At 40.7% G+C, this 25,960-nt stretch overlaps 1 protein-coding gene across 2 annotated transcripts in view; it reads right to left on the bottom strand.

Moving 5' to 3' along the window:
* Positions 1 to 25,960, bottom strand: part of col5a1 (procollagen, type V, alpha 1) — a 98,452-nt gene that overhangs the window by 9,318 nt on the left and 63,174 nt on the right. For both annotated transcript variants that reach the window (XM_042508952.1, XM_042508953.1), the window contains exons 27-63: positions 25,881 to 25,934; positions 24,102 to 24,146; positions 23,673 to 23,726; positions 20,917 to 21,024; positions 18,339 to 18,392; positions 17,819 to 17,872; positions 17,006 to 17,050; positions 16,775 to 16,828; positions 16,648 to 16,692; positions 16,499 to 16,552; positions 16,335 to 16,388; positions 16,189 to 16,242; positions 13,386 to 13,493; positions 13,118 to 13,207; positions 12,506 to 12,559; positions 12,122 to 12,229; positions 11,143 to 11,250; positions 9,965 to 10,018; positions 9,759 to 9,812; positions 9,547 to 9,654; positions 9,399 to 9,452; positions 9,182 to 9,289; positions 6,206 to 6,259; positions 5,859 to 5,966; positions 5,647 to 5,700; positions 5,503 to 5,556; positions 5,329 to 5,382; positions 5,160 to 5,213; positions 4,937 to 5,044; positions 4,678 to 4,731; positions 4,523 to 4,576; positions 4,185 to 4,292; positions 3,901 to 3,954; positions 3,776 to 3,811; positions 3,617 to 3,670; positions 3,211 to 3,478; positions 772 to 884 (exon numbers count right to left, since the gene is read on the bottom strand). In XM_042508952.1, the coding sequence (XP_042364886.1) occupies positions 772 to 884; positions 3,211 to 3,478; positions 3,617 to 3,670; positions 3,776 to 3,811; positions 3,901 to 3,954; positions 4,185 to 4,292; positions 4,523 to 4,576; positions 4,678 to 4,731; positions 4,937 to 5,044; positions 5,160 to 5,213; positions 5,329 to 5,382; positions 5,503 to 5,556; positions 5,647 to 5,700; positions 5,859 to 5,966; positions 6,206 to 6,259; positions 9,182 to 9,289; positions 9,399 to 9,452; positions 9,547 to 9,654; positions 9,759 to 9,812; positions 9,965 to 10,018; positions 11,143 to 11,250; positions 12,122 to 12,229; positions 12,506 to 12,559; positions 13,118 to 13,207; positions 13,386 to 13,493; positions 16,189 to 16,242; positions 16,335 to 16,388; positions 16,499 to 16,552; positions 16,648 to 16,692; positions 16,775 to 16,828; positions 17,006 to 17,050; positions 17,819 to 17,872; positions 18,339 to 18,392; positions 20,917 to 21,024; positions 23,673 to 23,726; positions 24,102 to 24,146; positions 25,881 to 25,934 (2,748 nt within the window). The remainder of the gene's footprint in view (positions 1 to 771; positions 885 to 3,210; positions 3,479 to 3,616; positions 3,671 to 3,775; positions 3,812 to 3,900; positions 3,955 to 4,184; positions 4,293 to 4,522; positions 4,577 to 4,677; positions 4,732 to 4,936; positions 5,045 to 5,159; positions 5,214 to 5,328; positions 5,383 to 5,502; positions 5,557 to 5,646; positions 5,701 to 5,858; positions 5,967 to 6,205; positions 6,260 to 9,181; positions 9,290 to 9,398; positions 9,453 to 9,546; positions 9,655 to 9,758; positions 9,813 to 9,964; positions 10,019 to 11,142; positions 11,251 to 12,121; positions 12,230 to 12,505; positions 12,560 to 13,117; positions 13,208 to 13,385; positions 13,494 to 16,188; positions 16,243 to 16,334; positions 16,389 to 16,498; positions 16,553 to 16,647; positions 16,693 to 16,774; positions 16,829 to 17,005; positions 17,051 to 17,818; positions 17,873 to 18,338; positions 18,393 to 20,916; positions 21,025 to 23,672; positions 23,727 to 24,101; positions 24,147 to 25,880; positions 25,935 to 25,960) is intronic.

The following is a 25,960-nucleotide window of genomic DNA, read 5'->3' as shown; positions in this document are numbered from 1 at the left end:
CACCGGCAGCACGCTATAAAAAGTCTGCTTCATTATTCTAAGCTTAAGCAAACTCCTGCTCCTCTGAGGCTCGGTGAGTGGGATCATTAAAATGGCTGTAGCACTGTGCTATTACACAACCCCTGACTTGTCAAAGACAGTGTTCCCAGTGTTTCACCAACTCCGCTACTCTCCTCTCCTCCGCACACTCATGCATAATGAACTGAAAATCTTCTCAATGTGTCTGTCACCTGCCAAAGGCTTTACAGGTCCTTAATGGCATTCGATCTAAAAATGGCACTGAAACAACAGTGTGGACGAGTGGATGTGTGTGTTTCATTGAGGGGAGTTGTCTCCCCATGGTCACTTACTGTCAGAATTAAACTGAGATTTAGCATATTTGTAAAATAACTCTAGTCCCTGCTTGGGAAGGAGTCCTGTTGCATCATATTCTTGGTAACAACATGAGGTAATCTCATGGAGGCTAATTATATGGCTACATGAGGAGATACAATAGAATTGCTGTTGCAGCTAGTGCTGTCTGGAGATGTACGGGTTATTTATACAGTGCGCGGTGGTTGGCTCCAGACGGGAGGGAAAGAAAATCACATATCATGAGTATTCAGCTTACTGTCAATCAAATCTCAAACTGGAGGCTGAAAAAATAGAGATGTTTTTTCCCGTCTCTTTTTTATACTAGATCATGTTGCTATCCAAACCTTTCTGCGTAATGTAGCCTCAACTTAACCATCTATCCTGTGTGTGGGTTTGTGTGCACGCTGCCAAGCTTACCCCTTCAGACTTCTTATCTGGGAAGATGCAGCTCTCTCCACCCGCTGTGAAGTTGCAGTAAACCTTGAAGGAGTCCCGAGAGCAGCCCTGGTTTGGATCAATCCAGTACTCACCTGGTGGAACGGAGAGAGAGAGCGATGATAGAGCGGTGTATATGATTTGAAGGCTGTACTGTACTCGTTCAGGTCAAGGCAGTGTCTGACATACAGCCTGTGCTAAAAGTATCTTGCATGTCGCTCTATGTCTACATTATCTATCTGTATTGTACCTTCATCATATTTGTAAGTGCTGCACAGAAAAAAAAATCACCAACCTGTTTAATATCACCCCGCTTGAGGCAAACATTACATATCTTGTGCAACACAATATTCAACATGTTCTTTATTGATGCTGTTTTCTATTGTGAATTTAGTTCTAAATACCAAGTTTGAGATATTTTACCAAAAACATCCATCTTGTGATTGCCTCTGTTAAAAAACATCACCATGCACAGGTGGAACATAGAAATGCAAATATTTGCATTAACAAGTAATATGTAAACAATTGCGGGCGCTGTGCAGCTGTGACGAATTAGCCGCTGAAATATTGAAAATGTGGTGCGTAATGGTGATTGATTCTTGAGCTGCAAATAATGATTATTTTCATTGTGGAAAAATCCATGTTATTTTCTCAAATAATCAATTTATCATTTGGTCAAAAAGGATTATGTTAAGCCCCGAGGGAGGGAGGGGAGGGTGGGGGTGTCAAGATATCCTATTCACTATCACATGACAGCAAGAAATGTAGAAAATCCCCTCAAGTAACATGCTAGGATGGGGGAAAGTTTGGCGTTTTTGCTTAAAAAATGAGTCCAATGATTAAAGGCATAGCTCGGATTTTTTGAAGTGGGGTTGTGTGAGGTACTTATTCATAATCAGTGTATTACCTACAGTAGATGTTGGTGTTTGTTATTGTGTATTTCAAAGGGTTGGTTTGAATTCACCAAAGTCACACTAACACAAAGTAACTGACTGAAGCAGCAGTAGACCAGAAGCTCCTGTGTTCATCGAGCTAAAATTTCTGTTTTTCTTAAAGGAGTCTGGTGGCTTTGATGAGAGGGAACTGAAGCTGTTTAGAGCTTTCCCATCAGAAAGGGCTGTTTGCAGCGAGGAAAAGCAGTGAAACTGTTTGCACTAGCGCGCACACTTAAACTAACATTAGTTTTGCTGCTGACTTCTCCAGAATAGTACATTGTCTAGTTTCCTGTCAGCACTTTTTCTATTTTTAATGTTGATTTTTATCACTATTACTTTGACCTTTTATATCTTATCTCTTTACTCTTTTATTGTAAATCTGTATCCTTTATTATGTTTTTATATCTTTTTGCTTTGTAAAGCACGTTGAATTGCCCTGTTGTATGAAATACAAATATACAAATATACAAATAAAGATGCCGTGCCTTGCCTTGCCTTCCGTATCTGTGCTCCTGCCCTCTTCTCCAAAAAAGTAAGGGCTAATTTATGCTCAATAAGGAGACAAGCCTTCTGTCTCTTCACCTTAATTTCGTCCTTATTTGTGCCTGTTTTCTGAAAGCTCACAGATAGGTATGAGTACCACTGGAGATTATGTTTAAAGTGAGAATGACGAAGAGATTTAAATATTGGCGGATTAGGATAAACTGGTAGTATTTAATGATACACAATAGATTAAAAAAAGTAAGAAGAATTCACAAGTCAGGATGAATACAATGGCTGAGTAGACCTCCGCTGTCTACCACACTGCATCCGTTAAAAGCTACACTGATGTGATCTCCTCCATCGTTACCTTGTTCGTTTTTGTCTGAAACTTTTGACTTCACCCTCTAGTGCCATCTATTGGCTGTATCTATACCAACAAAAGGACACATTGAGGTATGAGGGCAGATGTATCTATTTTTGTACATATAGGGAGTATAAATGAGCCTTAAGGGCAAGCTGACAAACATCTTCTGTATGCAGTTCACGCTCTATGGACAATAACCTTATAAACAGCAAAAACTAGCCGATGATTATTTTTTGCCGATTGACCAATCAATTGATTATATAGATCTAGTTGTACCATACACTGAATAAGACATATTATAGGTCTGTTTTTCTGTCATTCTAAGCCTCTATCCAACATCAACCTAACCTTGACTTTTAAGTTCATAATTTTTTGGGGGGGGATGCTATTTGAAATGTATCTGTGTCACATAGATGTGGCTGAAAAGGAGGTTAGATGTGGCTCTCAGAGTGAAGCGAACAGCTACACAACACAGTTCATATCTGCAAAGTGTGTGGCCGGGGCCCATTTCTTTCCTTCCACATTTCTAGAGAGCTGCTGTGTGATAACGGCCATTTCAGCAGCATAATTAAAAACTGCAGCGAGGAAAGATTAGACAATAGACCTCATGCCTCATTTTGGATAGAGTGTAATACAAACCATCGGGGAAATCAGGGTGGCAGAGCTGCAGGTCCTTGCAGGTACGAGCGGGGTTGCTCTGTGTGCCCAGCGGGTGCTTCATCTGCTCGATCTCCAGCTTGAGAGAGTTGAGTGAGCCAAAGATTTCCTCCATGCCGTCGTCGTAGTCCTTGTAGTTGGCGTCCACGGCTGCGTCATCTAGCATCTGGCTGGCGTCGATGTTCCTGCGAGTTCTGCCCTTCATGGAGGACTGGATGGGGAGTGGGTGGATGACATCGCCGGGAGGGCCCTGTGATGGAGAGATGAAAGGCAGAAAGACAAATGCCAGTCAGGGGATGAGGAGGGAGATTATGTAAATGTCTGGAGATAATGAGTCACACTGGGGATAAGATAAGAAATGATGATAGGGTAAAAGTCTTTGACTTACAGGAGGGCCGGGAGGTCCAGCAACACCAGTCTCTCCCTTTGGTCCAGTTTGACCCTGAGCATGACAAATTAAAGCAGTGATTGATCTTATAATGATTTAATGAGTGTCATGATTCATACTTGTTTCTGTTTCTGATGCAGCTCGCACTAAAACACTTACCGATGACCCTTTAGCTCCTTTGGGACCAGGAGGACCCTAAAGACACAAAGTGACACAAATCAATATTGGCTTTACGCTATTCAGTTACACAAATGCTGCGGTACAACACTTATGATGAGTCTTACAGGTAATCCAGGAGGACCAAGGGGACCGAGTGGACCTGTAGGACCAGCGATACCCTGAAGGAAGACACAGTGAATCAATCAGTGCTGTGAGGTATATTAACACTGGTGACTTCATTTTGCTTGTGCTAAATTTGAAATAAGACATAGATAATCAATAACTTTCAGTGGGCTGATTACTGGCACAAATACTCTTCTGCAGCAGTATGTTTTTGGTACAAAAACATAGACTGTGTGAGCATGTGTGGGCCTTTCAGCATGACTCCAGCATAATTCTGTTTTCTTACATTGTCTCCTTTGGATCCCTGTGACCCTGGAGGACCAGGCAGACCTCTGTCACCCTTTTCTCCCTGTTCACCTGGGGGTCCGATGAGACCAATAAGACCCGGATGGCCCTGAGGATAGTGAACAGCACGCTTATTATCAATACCGCAGTCAATAATACACCATCACAAACATTAGCCGTATAATACATCTATCTGGCACACCCTCTGATCGTTGCGGTAATGATTTGATGGCTGGAGGGAAACAACAGAACTAATCAATCTGTTGGTAAATAGGTCCATTAGTCACACAGTTAAGCTTATGCTCTCAATCCAGATATTCAGCTGGGCAGGTGGCTCACCTTCTCTCCTTTGACACCAGAGTCTCCTTTCAAACCGGGTAAACCAGGAGGACCCTGTGAGATAACACATTGGAGTGAGATATAACTGTTAAAGCACAATCACACACAATATGTGAGATACTGCTGATCAAAGGCCAGGAGTCACGTCTACTCACCATGGGTCCAGGAGGTCCGTCTGGGCCTGGAGAACCAGGTAGACCTTGCTCTCCCTGCACAAAAACACCAATTACACATTGTTTTTTCCTCCAGCTGGTAAGAAAGCACATTTCTATAAATAGCGGGGCCACTCTCCATTCAGCATTTTATTGAAAACAATTTGTGTATACCTGCTCTCTACGCAGTTTTAACAATACAACACGACATCGAGATATGACTGTGATAAATTGGTGTGATGGTAAGAAACGCTTTACTTACAACTGGGCCAGGGATACCCCTGAGGCCTTCAGAGCCAGGCTTGCCAGGTGATCCTTGAGGACCAACAGGACCTGTCTTTCCTTGGGGACCTTCCAAACCAGCCTCACCCTTTCACACAGAAACAGGATGCACACAAGCCATCAGATTGCTGCTCATTTGTTGGTGACTTGCCATTGTTGATGTACAAAGTGAACAGAAAATCTGTATTTGTTGGATGCAATACCTTGGCTCCCTTCTCGCCCTGTCTTCCCTCAGGTCCTGCAGCTCCAGGGGGCCCCTATTCATAAAAAAGACAACAGAAATTAATATTGTAGAATACAAAAACAGAACATTTTAGCATTTTGACATTGATTGTAGTTTGCAATGACAAGAGAGCACAAGACAGCACTTACTCTCTTTCCAGGTGGTCCAGAAGGACCAGACTCTCCAGTGGGTCCAGGTGAACCCTAATTTGAATTTTAATGAAATGAAAATAAATCAATATATATTTTGTGATTTTAATTGGAATTTTTTATACAACAGTTCCTTTTTGGCACCACAGTTGTGGTAAGGGACACAATACTCACAGCTTGACCAGGCTCTCCATCATCTCCCTTGTCACCAGGGGGACCATCTAACCCCTGCATGAGAAATGAATAGAGCCTCAGTTATGCTGCATTGCATCAAAAAAACAATTAATTACACAATTCATTCACTCATGCCATACGCACAGCTGGACCGGGCTCTCCAGGGGGTCCAGGGTCACCGGGGAAACCACTTGGACCCTGAAAATCAATGAAAGTTGCATTACTTCTTTTAAGAAAAGGCATTTCATTGAAGGTCACAGTGGTCGTCCTTTGTGTGAAGCACAATGGATGGTGAGGGTATATTGCTTTATAAAATAAAATGTATTCTCTGAAGTTGAAGGTGGAAAAAGACTTACTGGGCTGCCTTTGGGACCATCATCTCCAGGGGGACCCTTAGGGCCAGGAGGCCCAGCTGTACCGGCTGGACCGGCCTCTCCCTTTTCTCCTCGCTCTCCTCTTGGACCCTGGAATAATGCGCAGTGTGTTAGTAATTCTAATTCAGAGATGCTACTAGAAAACAAGTGCAAGATGACGAGAAACTTCAAATAAAAATCTAACTGCCTCATTATACTATATGGGCATTATATATAAACCTATTTATAGTCTACTTTTTGATCAACAATAATTCAGCTGGTGTTGAAATTACTGTTGGTCCTTTCATTTTTTTTGTTGGTACTTTGCAAGACAGCACTGAATAACTCACCGGAGGGCCAACTTCTCCCTGAAGTCCAGGCTCTCCTGTTTCACCAGCATCTCCCTGATGAGAGAGAGAGGGAGAGAAAGTGGGAGGGGATATCAGAGTTTGAGGTAGACACATATATTATCAGAAAGGTGATTTGTTGATCCAACACGGTTCTAAAAAACTCATCATTTACAGCAGCCCTCACTGTCCCAGTGCCCTTGTCACCCAAATGGGGACAGAAAGAGATGACACAAGAGATTTCAATCCATCAAGTGCAGGCAGATTGGGTGGAGGCAGCACAGGAGGGCGCTGACCTCACTGTTCTCGCTGGACCCTGCCCATACATCTTGTCTTCTCCCCCGTGCCTTATTGGATAGTTGCCCTGTTGACTCACCTATACACTGGGCACTATCGTTACTCACTGTCACATAAGGCTACCGTCCTCCCTGCTGGGGTTTACTGCAGATACACTCTGCAACACCGGTTTAAGGTACAAGTATTGGCTTGTGTCATGTTCGGAAGACAGGGCGCCTTTCGGTAGCACAGCTCTGCAGAGCCAATGCCAAGCTGTTATGATGAGCATGTCCATATTCTCTCTAGCGTGAAAAACAGCTCTGTATTGTGAACATCAGCTGATGCTCTAAATTAGCGTCTGGCTGTCCTCCAAACCTTCTCTTGCTGCTGTCAAGAAATCCACTCTAAGCAGTTGGTACGCCTGTTTAAAAGCATGACTGATCCTTCCTGTATTAGGAGCTGGGTCTTTATGCGATGCTGCATGGGCCTCGACTGCATCCTTACAACAACCACCACAGGACGGCTGCTAAAATGTGCTGACGACAGGGAATCCGAGGGCATAAAAGACAGCTGCTCATCACAGATATATGTGGGATGTGTTCACAAAAAAAAGAAGCCTGAGCTCAGTCACTTGCCAGCTCCTTGGGCTGGCCAATAAAATGCCAGATCAGCTAAAGAGTGATTAGCCCAAGAAGAGCTGTGTTTGTTTGCACAGGAGAAGGACAGGCCATCCTCAGGGAGATTACAAAGGAGCAAAAGGTGATTCTATTGACTGAACCAGATAAAACAAATCACACCATCACTACGGACAGAGAGTGATGAAAAAGTGCAAAGCGCTGCAGTCCGGCGGCTGCAAAAGCTGCCAAAGCGGGCCTTTCATAATGAAACAGCAGCAACAAATAAGAGATTTTTATGAGAGCCTCCTTTTAATAATGCATTTATCATCTTGCAAGTACAGAGCTTTGAGTATTTATTCATACTTTCTCCCCCCAGTGATAGTTCTGCTGGGGACAGGCAGCACGTCCGTTAAATTCGCTGTGCATCTGTCATTCTGCCGCTGAAAGAAATGATCATGGCCCATTTAAAAGGGTATCATATAAATAGACATGGGAAATATTAATGGTTGCAGAGGCCTTTTAAAGAGGTATCATTCACAGTCTTTACCACATAACACTGAAACAAACTGCTAGCTTGCCAAATCTGTCACTTCCAAAGTGATACCAAAACCAGTCAACCGGGTAAAAAGGGAATGACGTCTATCCCAATGAAAAACACATGATCAGATGCCACAGTGGCCCAGGATACACAACATTAAGCCCACACTGGGGACCATTGTTGTGATGTTTACCTCTCTGGGAAAGACTGCATCATCTTAAAAATTCCCATCTAGAGAGACATGGCACTGAGTGTCTCTGGAACGGGACCAGAGGTACCATCTGGAACAAAGAGGCTGAAGCACGATGAATACATTGTCAACTGAAGGAATACATTTCAGCAGGTTGACTGGACTTCCATGGCGGCCAATCACAACAGCAAGCGACAACTGCTTTTGTCTGGGAGCTGAGTCCCAAAAAACAAATAAACAACACGACAAATCTGACTACGTAACATAGCAAATACAATATTTCCATGGGTGGTTGATGTTCCTTTTTCAGATGAAATACTGTTCCAGAAAACAATTTAATCATAGTTCCTTTGTAATTATGTGCAAAAATTAGTTTTTGTAGACAAATACCTGTGAGGTTAGGGCGCAATTTTTCAGTAAAACAAAATATGAGTTTACTGTCTGCCTATTTTATTGTTTACTTGAGTGATTATATTGTCCATTTACTTAATTGCCTTCAGAATTGATATAATTAGTATCAAATGAAAACAGCATAACTGAAAGGAGTTTATGTGACTTTGGAGAACGCCTGTGTTTACATTTACAACAAACTAAAGAAGATGTAATTAACCACATTTCTTGCCAAGAAAGATTTAAAAAATTATGCTACTTGCATTATGCCACTTAGACTGTTTAAACACAACTTCAGCTGCACACCTCCACTCTTAAACCAGACATCTGCCTACCAAATATCATTTTAACATGAAATTTTAATGCAGGGGCTTTGACTTTGAAAATTATTTGGGGTGCACTTTAGAACCAATTTGCTACAACTGAGCAGAAGACCTATATGATAGAATTTTCCAGACATAGGGTTCCCACGCATTTTCATTGACAAAATTTCAAAATATTTCCATGACTTCTCAAGTAACCACAATATACTTTTTTGGGGGGTTCCACTTGCCTGGCATATATAAAACATATCCAATTCAAACTCTATCCAAACATAATTCCAGGTAGCTGGCAAACATGGAGGGAGAGAGACCGAATGCGGAGAGAACATGAAGAAACGTACGTGATGGTGAATGAAACATCACACCGACACATATTACATTACATCATCAGCTACAGAAAATAAATTTGCTGTTATGTACCATCACATAGAAGGTTATCTACTGAAGATTACAATGTCATCACACACAACAAAATTCCATGACTAGCCCAAAACTTTCAATGCTTTTTACTAACTCTACTAACTAATGACTTTTCCAGGCCTGAAAAACCTGAATGTGAAATTCCATAACTTTTCCAGGTTTTTCATAACCGTGGGAGCCTTGCAGATATGTAGTTTTACAGTAGCCTAGCCTTGAGAGGTTTACCTTTTCTCCAACAGCACCAGGGTTTCCAATGCCACCAGGAGGTCCCTGAGGGCCATCAGCTCCAGGGGGTCCTGAGGGGCCTCTGGGACCAGGGGGACCGGGTGGACCCTACACAGAAGAGAGTATAATTAGTAAAGACATTAAATCTGCATGCTTATGTAACATGATGTATTGAATGATACCACAGTCACTAATATATGCACACATACACACTTACCATCTGACCAACGTCTCCAGTTTCACCTTTCTCACCAGGTGGACCAGGCAAGCCCTGAGAAGTGTGTAGAGGGTTAAATCACATTGTCTCAGTGCTTCTTAATGATACATGAATGACCAAAGTTTATAGGTATTATTGCAGTCCGCACCTGCAGCCCGACTGGACCTGGAGGTCCGGGGAATCCTCTTGATCCTTCGTCTCCTTTCTGACCAAACAGACCCTGCTGCCCTCTGGGACCGGGCTCACCATCTAAACCCTGCACGATGCAACGGATAAAAGGGTGAAAATCAGGAGGTTGGTAGTACTGTTGGCCTAACAGATACCAAAGATGATAACACCCATTACAAACTATACACTTACAGCAGGACCGGGTGCTCCAACGGGTCCTTGAGGTCCGGTGGGACCAGGTGGACCCTGCAGAGAAGAGGGCACACATTGAAAGGACAATCAACACAAAACTTTTTAAAATCCATATATTTGCAGTAAAAAAGGTGAAATGGTAAAATCTCAGGTGGTAAAATGATAATAAATAATGTATTTATGATCGCTATAAATAAACAACTTACATGTTCTCCTTTGTCGCCCTTGCCTCCTTTCTGGCCTGGCTCTCCAAGCTCTCCCTGTGGAATGACACGATCACATTGTGAAACGAGGACAGCTAAATCTCTCAACTCAAGGTAATACACAAGTCAGAGGGAGATAAAAATGTGACAAAGAATAATGTTAAATTATCATCAAACAGAACAGAAATTGACATATCAAAGCACAATGAAAACCTACACTCAACTGTATCCCGCCTTATTAATCTTTATTTAGAGATCTGTCTATGGATATTTCAATTATATCTCTTCTTCTCTGACAAATGGTGACAAATATAGTTCACATCTGAGGGGGGCTTATTGTGACGGCTGAGTCAGTGGCGCTACTAGCAGCCAAAACAGAATAGATAATTAGTCCCGTCTCAACCTGTTTGCACCAGCATTCCCATAGTGAGGAACCTTGCACCATTCTTTCAAAGCCTCCTCATGCTGTGGGTGTTTGGAGAAATAATGTTAATATCTGCCAAAGCCAAAGGCATTTACTTTTGGGTTTGAGTCAGACAATGTTCTTTGTGAGGCAGTATTAGTCTTAAAATAAAGGCCTTGGAGTTGTTCATTCCCCATGGACAGGACTTATAATGAGAAAGTGTCTGAATGTGTGTAAACATTAGCTTGAGAGATCCTTTTTATCTGCATGGCAAATACCCTCTGTATTCTCTGTGTCCGTCCGCACCGTGGGGACCAGTGTAAGGCCGGTTAAGAACTGAGGCATTCTTCAAAGGATAAGAGATTATCCTCTGAGTATCTCCGTGGCTGATCTTCCTGCAAATGTTTTTGGAGGGGATGAGGAGTTGCTCAATACTAAAGGGGTCACTTTCACACATTCTGTCATTGCCGCAAAATTTGTCCCTCTCCTCTGTCTGTTTGTAGAGGGGAGTACAAAGCTGCAGCAAGGCAGGTTCGCCTTTTAAAGATCTGTTAATCGATGCAAACTCTGTCAGACAAATTCCCCCCAGAGCGTTTAAGGTCACAGGGAGAGAGACAAGAGGATATCTGACTTAGATCTCAACTGTAAAGTTCAGTGTCCCTGTAGGCTGGTGAGTGTGCATGTGCTGTATAATAGTGTGTGAAAGCTTGAGTGCAGCTTTATTGGATTTCATCATTTTTCTCTTTTTGTGGGCACCAAAAAAAGAAAAGTAACTAACCTTGTCTCCGTCCTCTCCAGGTGGTCCAGGAGGTCCTCCAGGTCCTGGCAGACCCACAGGTCCCTGAATACCATCTCTTCCAGCTGGGCCTTGAGGTCCTTTCTCTCCCTAAAATATATATTTTTTAACAAAACGAAACCATGCTTAAACCTTTAACACCTGGATCGACATCAGTTTTGTGCTGCATTCAGACCTCTCACCAGCACTAAAAACTCTGAAACCTGAGAAAATTGGTTTGATTTCTTTAAAGAAAAACATGGAAAAAATAGAATGAGTAACTTGGCAAGAAATGTCCTGCAAACTGCAAAAAAATAGTCAAAGGTGACAAGAAAAAGATTTGGAAATTATTAGATATTACCAAAAAAAGTGGGAAAATGTCCAGAAACTATATTTATAATTCTCTTTTTTTGTGATTTTTTTTGTTGCTTTTTCATGGCAGTGTACAAATATATATCCCATGCTTTGTGTTTACATTTTAATCATTAGTAAACAAATAAATTAGCATTTTTGATAATCATATAGCTGCTCATCATATAATCCCTCCCTCCTGTGGCGACCCTGCACCCGCCACCCTCAAGATCTCTATAAACACAAATTCAGTTAACATTTCACAGTTCGACTATCTCAGGCAACAAGTCACACTCCCCAGAATGAATGTTATTTACAACTCTCTTAATACTATATTTAAAATAATGTTATAGAATATATATATGTTATATTTTTAATTTTCATCACTTTTTTGGGGTCTTTTTTTGTTTTTTACTTTTCTTTTTGTGCTTATTTTCAGGTAATTTTCTTGTAACTTTTTACAAATTCCTTGTAAATTTTGGGGCCATTTCTTGTTAAATTAGTCATCACCCTCTTCCCATGTTTTTGAAAGAAATCAAGTCAATTTGCTCAAGTTTCAATTGATTAATCTATAAAATTTGCTGTTTTTTTTCTGTGTGTTGCAACAAATTCTGTAATCTGATGTTCTTACCGGTCCACCTTTCTCTCCAGCGGGGCCTGGGGGTCCCTGAGGTCCCGGACGTCCGGGGAGACCTGTAGGTCCGGCAGGGCCAGCAGGACCACGCTCACCAGGAGAACCCTACAGCACCACAGCACAGTGAAAATCAAAGACATCAACGTGTTAACACTGAAACGAAATCATAACATCAGGCACATCTACCAAATAGGTCAGACCTCTTATGTAAGTAGCAAACTGTGCATATCATTATATTATATAAGCGCATGGAACAAGTGAGGGTGGGAACTTTGCTATGAGGACAATTCCCAGAGATGGAGACAGAACAGGAAAGGTGAGAGCCAGAGTGAGAGTATAAGAGTGACAAAATGAGATGCGGCTGCAGTAAACTGTACTCACAGCAGGGCCAGGTGGGCCGTGAGGTCCTTCATTCCCTTTCAGGCCGTGAGCCCCCTGCAAAACAAAAGAAAATGAAGGCTTCAGAGACAAACACATCTGTTGGGGGAAGCACACATCCTGCCTCACAGTGGACTCGCTATCTTCAAACAGGCTCAGCGTGAGATGGAAAACCTCCTATGGTCCCCAAAGTGGAGGCTGAGAGCAGCCGGGGAGAACAGTGATTTACAAAAACTGCAGCGAACATCATTTATTTTACAGAGGAACAGGTGTGCTGCAAAATTTCTGCATCCTTGAGTTAAACTAAAAAAGCTGTTCCTGCCATTGATTTCTTTCTAACAAGTTTGCAGTAAAAAAAAACAGTGTGAATTGCATAACTACCAGGACATGACTTTGTCGAGTTAGAATAGAATAAAAAATTAAAAAAATAAACAGCCTAGAGCACACTGTTCTTCTTCTGAAGCCCACTCAGGGATGTGATATCATGTCTGATTCTTGAAGTTAAACCACCGTCTTACAGCGATTTAATAGCCCAGAACTATTATGCAATAACCAAGCTGTGGGAGATACTGAATTTGTGAGATGCTTTTGTACTGAGCAGAAGGGAATACTAACCACAGGGCCAGGCAGACCTCTTTCTCCAGGGAAACCTCTTTGCCCAGGGGGGCCATCCTTACCAGCTGGGCCAGCAGGACCAGGGTCACCCTGTAGGTCAAAGCACAATGCAATTAATTCTGTAAACACAGTGTTATCATACTGTATGACTGTATGTTCCAAATTTAGGTGCACTTAAATCATCTATTAAAACAAACACTTATGATTGGATGAGGACAGTATTATTACTGGCATGTGTTATGCTGATAAATAGCACTTCAGGATTTACCTTGGCTCCTTCCTTCCCTGCAGCTCCAGGAAGACCCTGCTCACCAGGTGGGCCTGGGGGTCCAGGATGACCCCGATCTCCCATTGGTCCAGTCTCACCTGTTGGCCCCTGCGATTGTATTCAAAAACAAAAATAAAATCACTATAGCTCTATCACCCAGTTGCAGAGGAGGTGTGAAGAAGAGAAACTACACTAACATCGTGAGCAAAATCAGCTAGTCAATAAAAAAAAAAAGATGTTACAATTTCTCCATCTATTACAAAACACAGCGTGGAGAAGCTGAGCATTTGCTGTGTGGGAGGCCTACTAGTCATTAAGGCCACATACAGCTCCGTTATCATCAATGTTCTCAGCTGGCATTAGCAGAGCGGCTGGGAGGGAAAGTCTGTTAAACGCTTATGCATAATGGATGAAGAGCCCAATGCTAATATGAAAGAGGATAAACAACACTTAAGTCATGGCTCGTGAGATATAGGTTTGAGGATAAATCCATTTTTTTGTCGGAAAGACAAAATGAGTGTTTTGGTGGCTTTACTAGTGTGCATCTTAATCATCACCTACAGGTTTCTGTGTTGGTGCCTCTACAACTTAAAAGAAAAACATTTTTTGCAACTGATTGCAATTATCAGAGTGGTGAAGTATAAATGTTGCCTTTGTGCTGAGGACACAGTAGGCAGAGCAACAGCAGAGAGAAAAAGAAAACTGAAATTTTGGGGTTGCGAGGTTACAGGTCCTGATGGATGAGGTGCAGAGGCATTGCTTCGGGCAAGGAATTTAAACGTGATGAAGAGAAAACGTTATTTGGGTCAGTGTTGGGCGTGACCAGTGTTCGAATCGTTTCTCAAAAAAACAAATGTATTACACATAACTGAAAAAAAGGAATACATTTCTATACTGTATAGCTCCCGGCAGAAAGTAATTAATTACACTACCTGTCACATGGCTTTTGCGTTACTCCCCGACATCACGGCGAGATGCATTGTCAGGTAATTGCTAAGTTAACAATATAATGTTAAACCTTACATATGCTCACATATCAACAAGGCTCAGGAGAAACAAGACAGCACTGCTGCAGGCAATTACTGCCTCACAATAAAACTGTATTGATAAAAACAAAAGAGGTAGGTCTTCCTATCACTGCCTCACACAGATATTGCCTCAAAATAATAAATCAGCAGTCCTTAATAAAATGAAAGACTAGTCTTTCTAACACCATTAAATAATGATGACAAATAAAACAAAACAACAACAAAAAACACATTTAAATTGCATATGAACTGCATTTAATGGGCCAAACAAACTTACTTGAATTGCTCGCTCACCAAACCTTGGTTTTATGTTAGGTTATTCTAGCTTATTTGATGTGTTTATCATGTGTAGTTTATTGGAATTCTCTCAATGGTTTGTCAAATGTCTTTTTTCTCGTTGGCCCAGGCTGAAGAGCCTCTTTACAGGTGCACTTCAGCGTCACTGTTGTTGCCACATTTCATGATTTTTAAAGAACTTCTGTAATGCAAGTAATTGCATCATTTTTTGATAAGTAACTGAAATGTGATCACTGGATTTAGGAACACTAATGCATTACATTACTGCGTTACAGAACAATGTAATGTGATAACAGTATTGTGTTAACCCAAACACTGGACATGATAACTCTTAAGAACACTTTCAGTTACCACCAACCCTCTGCAGTCACTAATAGTTCCACTACAATGAGCTATTAGAACCAATCTTTATGAATTGGACTGTTTTTTGCAATGAGACTTGTTTGCATAGAAAGAAGTCAATTTTGTGCCAAATGTATGCATAATATCTAATGAAATACAAGCAAACGGCAAAGGAGCACCAAGCTGCTATAGTGTGCAGTTATTTCACCTTTGCTTTGAGAATTAGTGCAGGTTTTGTGGGTGTAAAAGCTGCACAATCCTTTTGTAAATTCACCCCAGAGTGAACATTTAAATCATTTTGAGATGAATACAAATATAGATTTAATTTTTTCAGCTTTAAAGCCTTATTTAAGATTACCAGTATGTTATTTCCATGGTTTAGAAAAGTTCAATCAATATTTTAGGAAAAGAACTAATCTTTCTCAAAGTCAGAATTAACATCTATAACATCTTTCACACTATTATTGCCCATGGATCAGCTCCAGATGTTATAATTAATGACATTGCACAGTTTTAGCACTCTATAGTTTTTTAATTTGGGAGAGGGTTGTTAATATTTACTCGTAAGAACCACTTGATCACGTTTTATACTTGGTAAAATCGTCTACATTGGTATATGACATAAAATATGGGCTCTTATTGTATTTAGGTTAACGTAACAGTTTCAGTGTGTTTTGAGCGGTGTATAGTAGTAAACATGTTGACAATATTACTTATAATATTTCTGTTAGAGTGCAGGCTAAACTGTGCACCATAGCTATAGGCTATTCCTACCCCCCGCCTTCTTTTTGTTTTTTGTTTGTAAAGCGACCTTGAGTTCAAGAAAGGCGCTATATAAATCCAATGTATTATTATCATTATTATGGTGCTGTAGGGCAGTTTGGTGGGCATGACAAATGAGGACAGGATGACACTGCTCTTGGAAATGTTGTGAAGTCTACCTTTTTGAAATTAGACTTTGTTTTTGACCATGCGTTAATGAATAGAACATGCTTTATTTTACTGTTTTATGTGAGGAAGAGGACATCAGGTCGGTGATGGACCAGACGAGATGTAATTATGCCTGCTGTATTACTGAATACTGATCATACATGTAAGGGAGCAACAGAGCAGGATGGTCAGCGACTGTGACTCACCTGAGGTCCAACCACGCCTGGGGGGCCGGGAGGGCCAGTCTTGCCTTGGAAACCCTGTTCATTACAGAAGAAAAAAAAAACAGAATTACATTACATGCGACTGTTGAATACAGATGAAGAGCTGAGTAATAAACTAGTTCACTCACAGTCTCTCCTCTCTGTCCAGGATGTCCAGGCAGTCCGTCTTTCCCTGCAGGTCCCTAAAACATACACACAAATCTATGAATGGAAGTGTAAAGAACGACAAAGGACAAGGTATGATGGGTTTGTGAACATTGTGTGTTTGGGTGGTGTATTATTTTGGACTCACAGGAGGGCCCTTTGGTCCTGGGAAACCTGTTGGTCCCTGAGGCCCTGGCAGACCCTGAAACAAACAATAAATGATTCCTGGTCAATAATCAGCTGACTCTGCATGTTTTGGGAATAAATGAACCTTGATGACAGTGTGACGGTACATACCCTCTCACCAGGAGGTCCTGGTGGGCCGTCATTTCCTGAGTTACCCTGAGGAGACAAAAAAAGAAGTTAATAAAGAACTTGTACCACAATACATGCAAGAAAGTGGTGGTAAAAAATATTTACGCACCTTTGGTCCAGCTTTTCCGGTTGGTCCTCTTGGTCCCCTCTCTCCTCGTGGGCCCTGGGGGACAAAGACAAAGTGATTAAAATCGTAGAAAGGGTCCTGAGAGATGTGTGTGACCTAAAAATGTGACAGTGTAGGTTCCCCCCCGAGCGTGCCCAGGTGGAACCTCCATTTTTACTTGAGTGCCAAGCTTGCCATCTGTATACAAGCACGAGTCTGCTGAGTAAGACTTACCGTCGGTCCCCTCTGTCCGCGTGGGCCAGGCTTTCCTGCTGTTCCCTGTGGACACGGAGGACACACACAATGATCAAAGGAGTCACATAATTAAGAAGCTGCGTCTTCAATCTAATGCCAGCCGACAGTAGCATTTGCAAACACATTTCAACAGAATTGGGCAATTCAGGAGATCATCTTTTATCATGAATTAGTAATCTTCTGTTTAGAAATGACCAACAATATCTATCATCACTTATTAGATTCCTTACTACCTCAAAATTGGACACTCTAATAAACAGTAACACACAATGTAATGATTTGAAAGCTACAATTACAGTGCCTGCATTAAAGTTTAATGAGAAAAACAATTATATCTTTTGTGTGGCTTTTAAGCTTCAATAAAGTGCTGTGAAACTGTGTTAATGGCACTGTGCTTCCTCTCTGTCTGCGAACTCTGTCCCATAAACATCACAAATGTTTTGTGAAGATGAAAAGCTTTATGTGCCTTTGCTCCACTCGTGGTGGCAAACCATTACTCTTGTAGGGAAGCTAATGGCCCGTCCCTTAAACAAAGAAAATGAAACATTGCTCAAGTACCGCAAAGTGATAAACAATGCTTTTGCTGGTTGGAAATGAGTTGTGTAAGTGGTAAAGACGAGGGAATGCAATTGTCTTTCTGTCCTTGGTAAAAATCTTTATTTTAGAGCCATGCAACTTCCTCTAGCTTGATAAATCTGGAGACGGGACAGGAGCCTGTCTGCAGTGCTGTGCCGGTATTGATCCAGGCCCTTGTAGGAATGAGAAGAATAATAAGAAGACTATCTGACATACCCGAGCTCCTTTCTCTCCGTTGGCGCCAGGGAAACCTTGGAAACCTTGAGATCCCTGTGTGAGACAGAGAGAGTAATTAATCATTTGAGAGACAAACTTTAAATATTATACCCCTTGTTCATTCCCGGAGTTAGGCCTAGAATATTAAATGCAACAAGAGATAGGGTGCGCCATAAATAACAGCAATGGTTTATTGTTGTCATATTAGGAGCTGAAGGCTGGCACCAAAAGGCATATTCAAATCCCCGGCTCTTTGATCAGGGAGCTTCAAGCATGTCCACTTGTCAGGCGGCGGCTTTGCCTCGGAGAGGCTAAAGGATGAGCCATCAAAAGTTCGGCAGAGCAGCCTTCACATGCACATGTATGAATTTTTTATTATGTTTTAAATATGCACAGAGACATGCATGTGTGTTGTGACACTTTGGATGAATAAATTGTGATTTAATATGGTTCTGAGTTACTGATATTAGGGAACTTATGACGATGTTGTTAAACAATACATACATATGCGCAAAATTACCTTTAGTCCTTGTCTTCCTGGGTATCCTGGTAATCCTGGAACTCCAAGTTTACCCTGTAAACAAGAAAAGGCACATTTGATTAGATCCACTTGAGCTTTTTAGTATTGCACTCCCAGCTGGGAAACTCATTAGAGACTCATCTGAAAAAAAACAATGGTCAAATTTGATTCAGAAGAGAGTGAGAAATTTACAGTGCGTTCTGAATTTTTCTTTTCACTTTTAGTAGGTCCTGCAGCCGCTTTTATAAAGTAATTAGTGTTATATGCAGTAAGCACACAATCATGACATACTATTTTTTCATCACATTGAACTTTGACCCTCTTGCTCACAAATTTCATTACCTTGGAGATAAAACAAAAAGCCATTCGCTGAGCTTGCCAGAGAAATAAATCAGCCCAGAGAGCTCTGATGTTGTTACTTTGCAATCTATGTAATTTAAATATTTAAGCATTTACTGCATTAATTGTCGATTTTAACATATAGCCTTCACAACAGTGAAATTACCCGTTTCTCAGTCTTTGTTATTTTCATTGTTATGTCCTTTTGTTGCTGGTTATCTTTACAATTATTCTGTTCACTTTAACAATTAATATTCCTATTATTACTATTCGAATATTCATTAGTCAATTCAATGCACTGTCATCTGTCATTACAGTTTTGGATGGATGTCAATGAGATGTCATCTGTTTGCATCTAAGTCGATGTGATGTATCTTCAGCTGAGCTGAGAATTGTGGGTAAGAATAGCCAGGACATTTGCCTGCTTGCATGCTGTATAATCCAAATGGATGCAGTAGAGCATCCTTGTATTTTTGGCATACGCATTTGACATATTATGTATTGGCAAATAATGAATCTTTTACTGTCGTACTAAGTATTATGGTACTATGGGTACTGGACCAGACATTGTAGCATGGGTCAAGTTCCAAAAAGCTGGATCCTACACTTCCTATATTGCAATTCAACAGCTTGTCCTTCTTAATGATGGATATATTATTAGAGCTGGATACCAGATGCCAAAATGGTGTTTATTCAGTCCAATGAGAGTTGCTCGTCTGGTGTGTATGCCAAAAGAAGTTTCTTGCTGCCGGCTTTACTTTGTGATCCACTGAATATGTACAGTAGTGTTTCTTTAGTGGGCACCACCTGAAAGTTTGAGCACTGCTCTTTTCTCAGTTTGAGGAAAGATTTACAAATATAAAACCTCCATGTATTAAAAACTCATAATAGAAAGAGGCGTAATTGCCCTAGTTTTCAGTTCGAGATGACAGTTTAACAGACATCTCTTTTATAATGGTGGTCTATGAGAAAAATGGGGCAAACGGTTTGTTTGTTTTGTTTTTCTCTGCAAACTGCGAGTAGCCACTGGGAAAAACTAGAAGCAAGGCTGAGGGGTGTTCCTTTTTTCCCTTTTTTTTTAAAGATTATTTTTGGGGCTTTTTGTCTTTCTAAACACCCTGATGACATCACCGTGACTATTTTTTCAAATTTCACAAAGCACTCTCCTGGGCGATAAAGACATCATACAACTTATTTTTTTTCCTGCTTGGTTAACACATCATATAATTCCCTGATAATTACCTGATGCTTTTGAAGCATACATTAAATATATGAGATACTTGGTATTAATGTACATAATATATCTTTCAACATTAGAAATACAATATAAATATAAACATATAATATATTATTTTTAAATATATAAACTTTTTATGGGTTATCAGTGATGCAAAAATAAGAAAATCATCACTGAAAAACAATGTTGATCTCCTAATGAGTATCTTTCCAGCCAAGCAGACTGTACTGGACTGCATTAGAACAGAACAGTAGTGTTATTCTGGTAGTAAAACTACATTAAAATACAAGCACCTACTGAACACAGCAGCATTAATAGAAGCAGCTCAGTGTTTGAATGGTGACATTTTGGCTGCTGTGCACGCTTCTATCAAATATGAAAATGACTCAGCTGTTAGCTCATGTGTGATCCAGACACAGACCCATGTCTACATTTACAATGCAGTGACACCGCCATAATGCAAATACAGCTCAGATCCAGAACAAGCACTCTGAGCTTTAGGGATAAAAAACACATGCACCGTGGTTACTGTGGAATATAACCACAGCGTTCCCTCCGGCTTTGGCTAATGACTCGCAAAATCAGATGGTGCACAAGTTTGTTAGCACAGCCCCAATGATGATCTACAACTGTTCAGTCCAATGTTTAGGGCTTTAGTAAAAGACCAATAAGAGACCACAAAAATGTGAGGTATTGTGGGCAAGAGCTTCCCCAGTGTTCAATTTAACAATAAAGCATGTTAAAAACTGAATCCATTTTATGCTCCCAGCTGCTTCAAGAGCAGCAACAATGAAAAATCGGTTGCTGCTCAGAGGAGAACGATCGGAAAAACTATTTGCCTTGTTAAGCCATGCGGCGCTATCATCCCAGATCAAATATGACTGATGATACAAAATTACAACTATGAATTTTCTTCAGTTTCATCAGTCAGGGTAAAATGGAGGCAGCAGACAACTATGGGATATCAGGGTTATGGAGGCCAAAATGGCAAAAGGAGCTTACCTTCTCACCACTTGGGCCGAGAGGACCGGCATCTCCTGGGAGACCTGAGCGACCCTTTGGTCCCTCTGGACCGTCTTCTCCTCTGGGTCCTGCTGGTCCAAGCTCTCCCTGGAAACGAAGGAAGCACAAATATCACATGATGCACTAGATCCACTGTTAGCATTAGCACTGAACACATACACTACTCAGAATTTATAATAAAATGTTTTTTTGTTTATTTTAATACCTCAGTTTTTTATAATAAATTAAAAGTTTTATTCTTCCCTGCCTTTTGTTTGTCCATGCCTGCCTTTCTTGGCGCATTACATCAGTTTAACAGTGTGAAACCCAGTATCAGATTTTCTCATTACTGTCATCTCGTTTCAACTAGAATATTAATCTGCCTTTAATGGCTCAAAAAAATAATATTCTCAATCAGCTGCTTATTAAGAGAAATGAATACAAGTTTAAGTGATTTCACCAAAGAGATTTCTTAATTTGGTTTCCGTCTCTCATTTTCTCACAAGGTTGAAGAGGGCGGGATCTGTTGGAAATCAGGATTTAGCAATATCTGAAACAAAATCTAAATAGTTGTGGCATTTTTGCTGATGTTGACAGGCAACTGTCAGTCAATTGGGTTCTGTTAATTTTACTCATAATAATAATAACTTTGGGTGTATTTTTTTCTAAATCAGATTTGATGGTTGCTTACTTAGTCCTGAATATTTAATGTTATGGAGACATACTCAAGGGTAACTTAAGTATTTTTCAATCTGAACTCTATTTTCCCATTTTGTGTCTAGGTGACTTAGGGAGACAACAGTTTTTGACACTGGTCCAGTATTGAGCGAGACTGCTACTCTAGCAGCTGCAAAACAGGCTGCAAGAGGACATGTTCACACTTTCAATTTACGTCCACTGAAAGTGCTTTTTTTCCCACTGACAAACTCAGGTTGTTATTCTGTTATTCTGTATGACAACATTTTAGAAAAGTTGCCTACAGAGAAAGACATCTGTGCTAAAGAGTAATATTTTTTTGTTTAACAAGAAACAGTCCTGAAATTGCCATCACTCCATTTGAATAAATAGTGATTTTAGCGTGTATAGAGCGAGCATTTTTTTCACAACTTATTGAGTGAATTTAAGGTTTATTTCAACCAAAATTAATTAAAGTTAATAATTGCTGGAACAGTGAAAAGAAAATCCAAGACGATTTTTGTGAGTTATTTTTTTTTCTGTCAACTTTGAATTAAGTGTGTATTATAATAATTTAATAAAATGACTGGTTTGGCGATAGCAATTTTGATGGTGTTTCTGGCTAAACGAAAAGGATTGTACTCTTTAACAGAAAGGTCCATGTCTGTAGGGATACTTTCCATAATATTGTCAGGTACTTATAATAACTATCTGAGCCTGTCAGTAGCAGTCATTGTCTCCATTGGTCAGTTTAACACAAAAACAAGGGAAAATAGTGTCCAGGTTGAAAAATACAGATGTTATACTTTAAAATTTGAAACCTTATCAGGGGCATTAGCAGCAGAGACATGTTAAGTCTTCCAGTATATGAAGTATTGTCATGTCGTGTGCAACTTAACTTTTTTCTTGTAAACCAGAAAAGTCCATATATTCCAGGTAAGTCAGGTCACCCCTTCAAAACTGTTATTAGTGTAAAGTTGCGTAAAGAATCATGTAAAACTGTTTCCCTTGCTGCCTTTCCTTCTCAAAACAGTTAGCGATCCTATTATTGCGCCTCTCTGTAAGCGTGCTCCCCTTCTAGCAGGACACCCACTAAATGACAGAGTACAAACTTGCTCTGACAACCAGTCACTGCAGCGGAGACCCAGTGGTGTGTGAAAGGTATCTATAGTTAAAGGCTTGTGTCGAGTTGCACAAGCGAGCGAGTGTGCGCGCACGCTCCCACTCATGTACACATAAAACGGCATCAAGCAAACTGTACTTGACTCACACTTCCAAGCTCATCAAAGCGAACACTCTAAATTGAGCTCTCACACACAAACACGCACACTTTTCATAGGCATGCTTAAAAATGAGTCATTTAGATTCAAGTCCATGTGTGTCTCCTCCAGAACAGAGGGCCTCCTCAAATCCATGCTTTCATCTGGATCTGCTACATCTCCAGAGGCGAACAGGCTGGAGCCCCATGTCTCTCTCTCTCGGGTTTGAAGGGGTTTAGAGTGCCATTGATTTCTCCTTCCTTTCTGTACTCAGTTATAGACAGCCTGGTCAGGGATTGGGGGGATTGATGTTTGAAGTACGGGTTGGGGCGAGTTATGTTTCTCAGTCTAAAAAGAGTGTTTTCCGACTACTTGACATTGTAAATCCCTAATGCAGTTTGGAGGAGGAAGTTGTTCCCGGGTACACCTGTCAAACGTGCACTTCTTTCTCTAAGTTGTCGGGGTTAGGACTGACTGGAGAGTGGCAAAAGAAAGAGAAAAGGAATTGGAAACTGCTCAAGTAAACACACGCACAGACACAAACAGCTGGCAATAGGAGCAACACCTTATGCTTGCTCATTACCCACAATTCTACAGTAGTCACAGAGGTTTAGGCCATACAAGGCTAACATCTCAGGAGTGGCTCAGACTTTCACTTAGTTCAGATAGAGGTCATCCCCAACAAAACTAAACCCCCAAATGCTATTTTGAGTGCAGAATTTACAGTTGTCTAATTAGTTTAATTCATTTGAATGTTGTTTGCGGCACTTGCGATATGACTGACATGTACTGCTGAGTGCAATACAAACAAAAAAGCCTTACCCTGTCGCCCTTGATACCCATATCTCCCTTGAAGCCGGGGAATCCATCTTCTCCCTTGCAAGAGAATAAAGGAGACAAAGAGGTGTCGATGTAATGAAGGAGAAATAATGGGATAATACAGATGTTGAAAGCATTTGTGTTATTCATACAGAGACACACACTCAAAGACAAGCACACACACACACACACACACACACACACACACAGATGCACAGTCTTGGCAAGATCCCCTGTTGCCATAGAAACTCTTGATAGCCCTTTTCTTTCTTCTGTACCAGCATCAATTTTACAGCATATCACTGAGATTATGATTAGCATGAAATATTTCATGCAAGATCACCACCTGTTAAGTATAATTCATCCAAATACGAAAATTTCTCTTCCTTTCACACAGGCACTTTCTCAGCCAATAAGTCGTAGCTCTCTTACCTTTTCACCCTTATGTCCTTTAAGACCACGGACACCGTCCGCTCCCTGTGATGCAAGAACAGACAGGTGTTACAGGCTGACAGGGTGCATGCTAGGCAAACAGGAGGGGTTGAATCGTAGAGCATTCAGTCTCAGCATGAGCCAAGAAGATATTGACCACCAACATGATGATTTAGTCTGTTCTTATTCACTGTCTGTACGTCTACGAGAAGGACGGAACCAGGATTTGTAGATAACCCACGTGATCATTAACCAGTAATTTGTATACAACCCATGGAATTTCCGAAGACTGTGATCACGAGAACAACGTGCTGACAGGAGTAAAGAGGCAAGTAGTATAAATAGCAAAAGTCTGCATTAGGACGCCGGTTGGGGTAGTGGATGGGTCAAACAAACACAGGACTTTCCCGATGGAGAGGAGTTTTTGTGCCTTGTAAAACAAAGTTAACTTTGAATTATGTTTTTGTTACATTGTCATCATGAACCTTTCTTTCCAACACCTAACCTACAGAACTTTACGTTAATACTTAACATGACAAGTCCCAACTATGGTTCTTTTCCCGAACCCAACCTGTGTTAATTTACTTGACTAAATCTTGTTAAACATACAGGAATTGAAATTGTGTTTCTCTCCATGCCCATAGTGCAAATAATATGATAAATAAATAATATAATAAATATAATTATAACTTTACATACTGTAACTGTACTTAAAATGACAATGCCCATGCTTGATTCGTCTGCTTAACCTAACCTAAGTAACTAAACATTCCTAAATTAACCTAGGTAACTTTATCTAAGTACGTTACGTTACTTAATGTGATAATGTCCAACCATGCACTAACCTACTTGCTACACTGCATAAGGTGCATAACATGACAATGCCCAAACACGATACATTTCCTAAACCCAACCTGCATTAGTTTATTTGCCTAAACGTAAACTACGTAACTTTACATTTAGTACTTAACGTAATGATGCCTAACCATGGTTCTTTTCCTAAACCCAACCTACATAACTTTGTTTGCCCGTACCTTACCTACAAAATTTCATGCTAAGCACAAAGTACAAACTGCTGTATTAAGGATATGTTGGATTATGTTTTTTTCTTGCTTCTTTCTATCCAAATATGCAAATCAAGGGTTTGAAATCCTCACAACTACTTTTCTTGACCGTTCATCTCATCTTCCCAGAGAGTGCAGACACGTCAGAATTCAGCCATGTAACTAGGGGACTTTTAGCCAGAAGTCAAGCCTCTTGTGTGATCCCCAGTCTCAGTGGAAGTTTTAATGATTGGATCAATCAAGTCTTCTTGCAAAAATTTTATTTGATGGGATTTCTTTTGTCTTGGTTTTCTCAGCTACTGAAGACAAGGCCATGCGCCTTGAGCCGTCACCGGCCTTTGCAACTAACCTTAGCACCACCTTATGTGAGCATAGTGATATAAGATCTGAAAAGATGACTTTTCTGTCTTAAGCTTTGCCTCACTGAGATAGTTTTTATGTCTCTGTGACAAAAGCAGAGGCCGTTTAGAGAGTTTCTCGTTTAAAGGAAGATAATTTAGCAGCAAACTAGGGCTTTTTACTAGTTAAACAAAAGCTTTTTATGAATTCACACTTGGTTGTTGGACAAACCTTGAAAATAATAAGACAGATTTTTCTTCAGAGGCATTTTAATTAGATAATGGGCAACTATTAGCCCATAACAATTGTTAATTGCAGTGTATCCCTACCTGATGATATCACAAATGAATTTATTAGTGCTTGATAATCATCTCACCTTCACGCCTCGGGGACCGGGGTAACCAATGGGTCCTTGAGGGCCAGCAGGGCCCTGGGGAGAGAGATTTTTAACGTGAG

The sequence above is a fragment of the Plectropomus leopardus genome, chromosome 20 (genome assembly GCF_008729295.1).
Source record: "Plectropomus leopardus isolate mb chromosome 20, YSFRI_Pleo_2.0, whole genome shotgun sequence".
NCBI classification, from domain to species: Eukaryota; Metazoa; Chordata; class Actinopteri; order Perciformes; family Serranidae; genus Plectropomus; species Plectropomus leopardus.
This window is presented reverse-complemented; position numbering and strand designations above follow the sequence as displayed.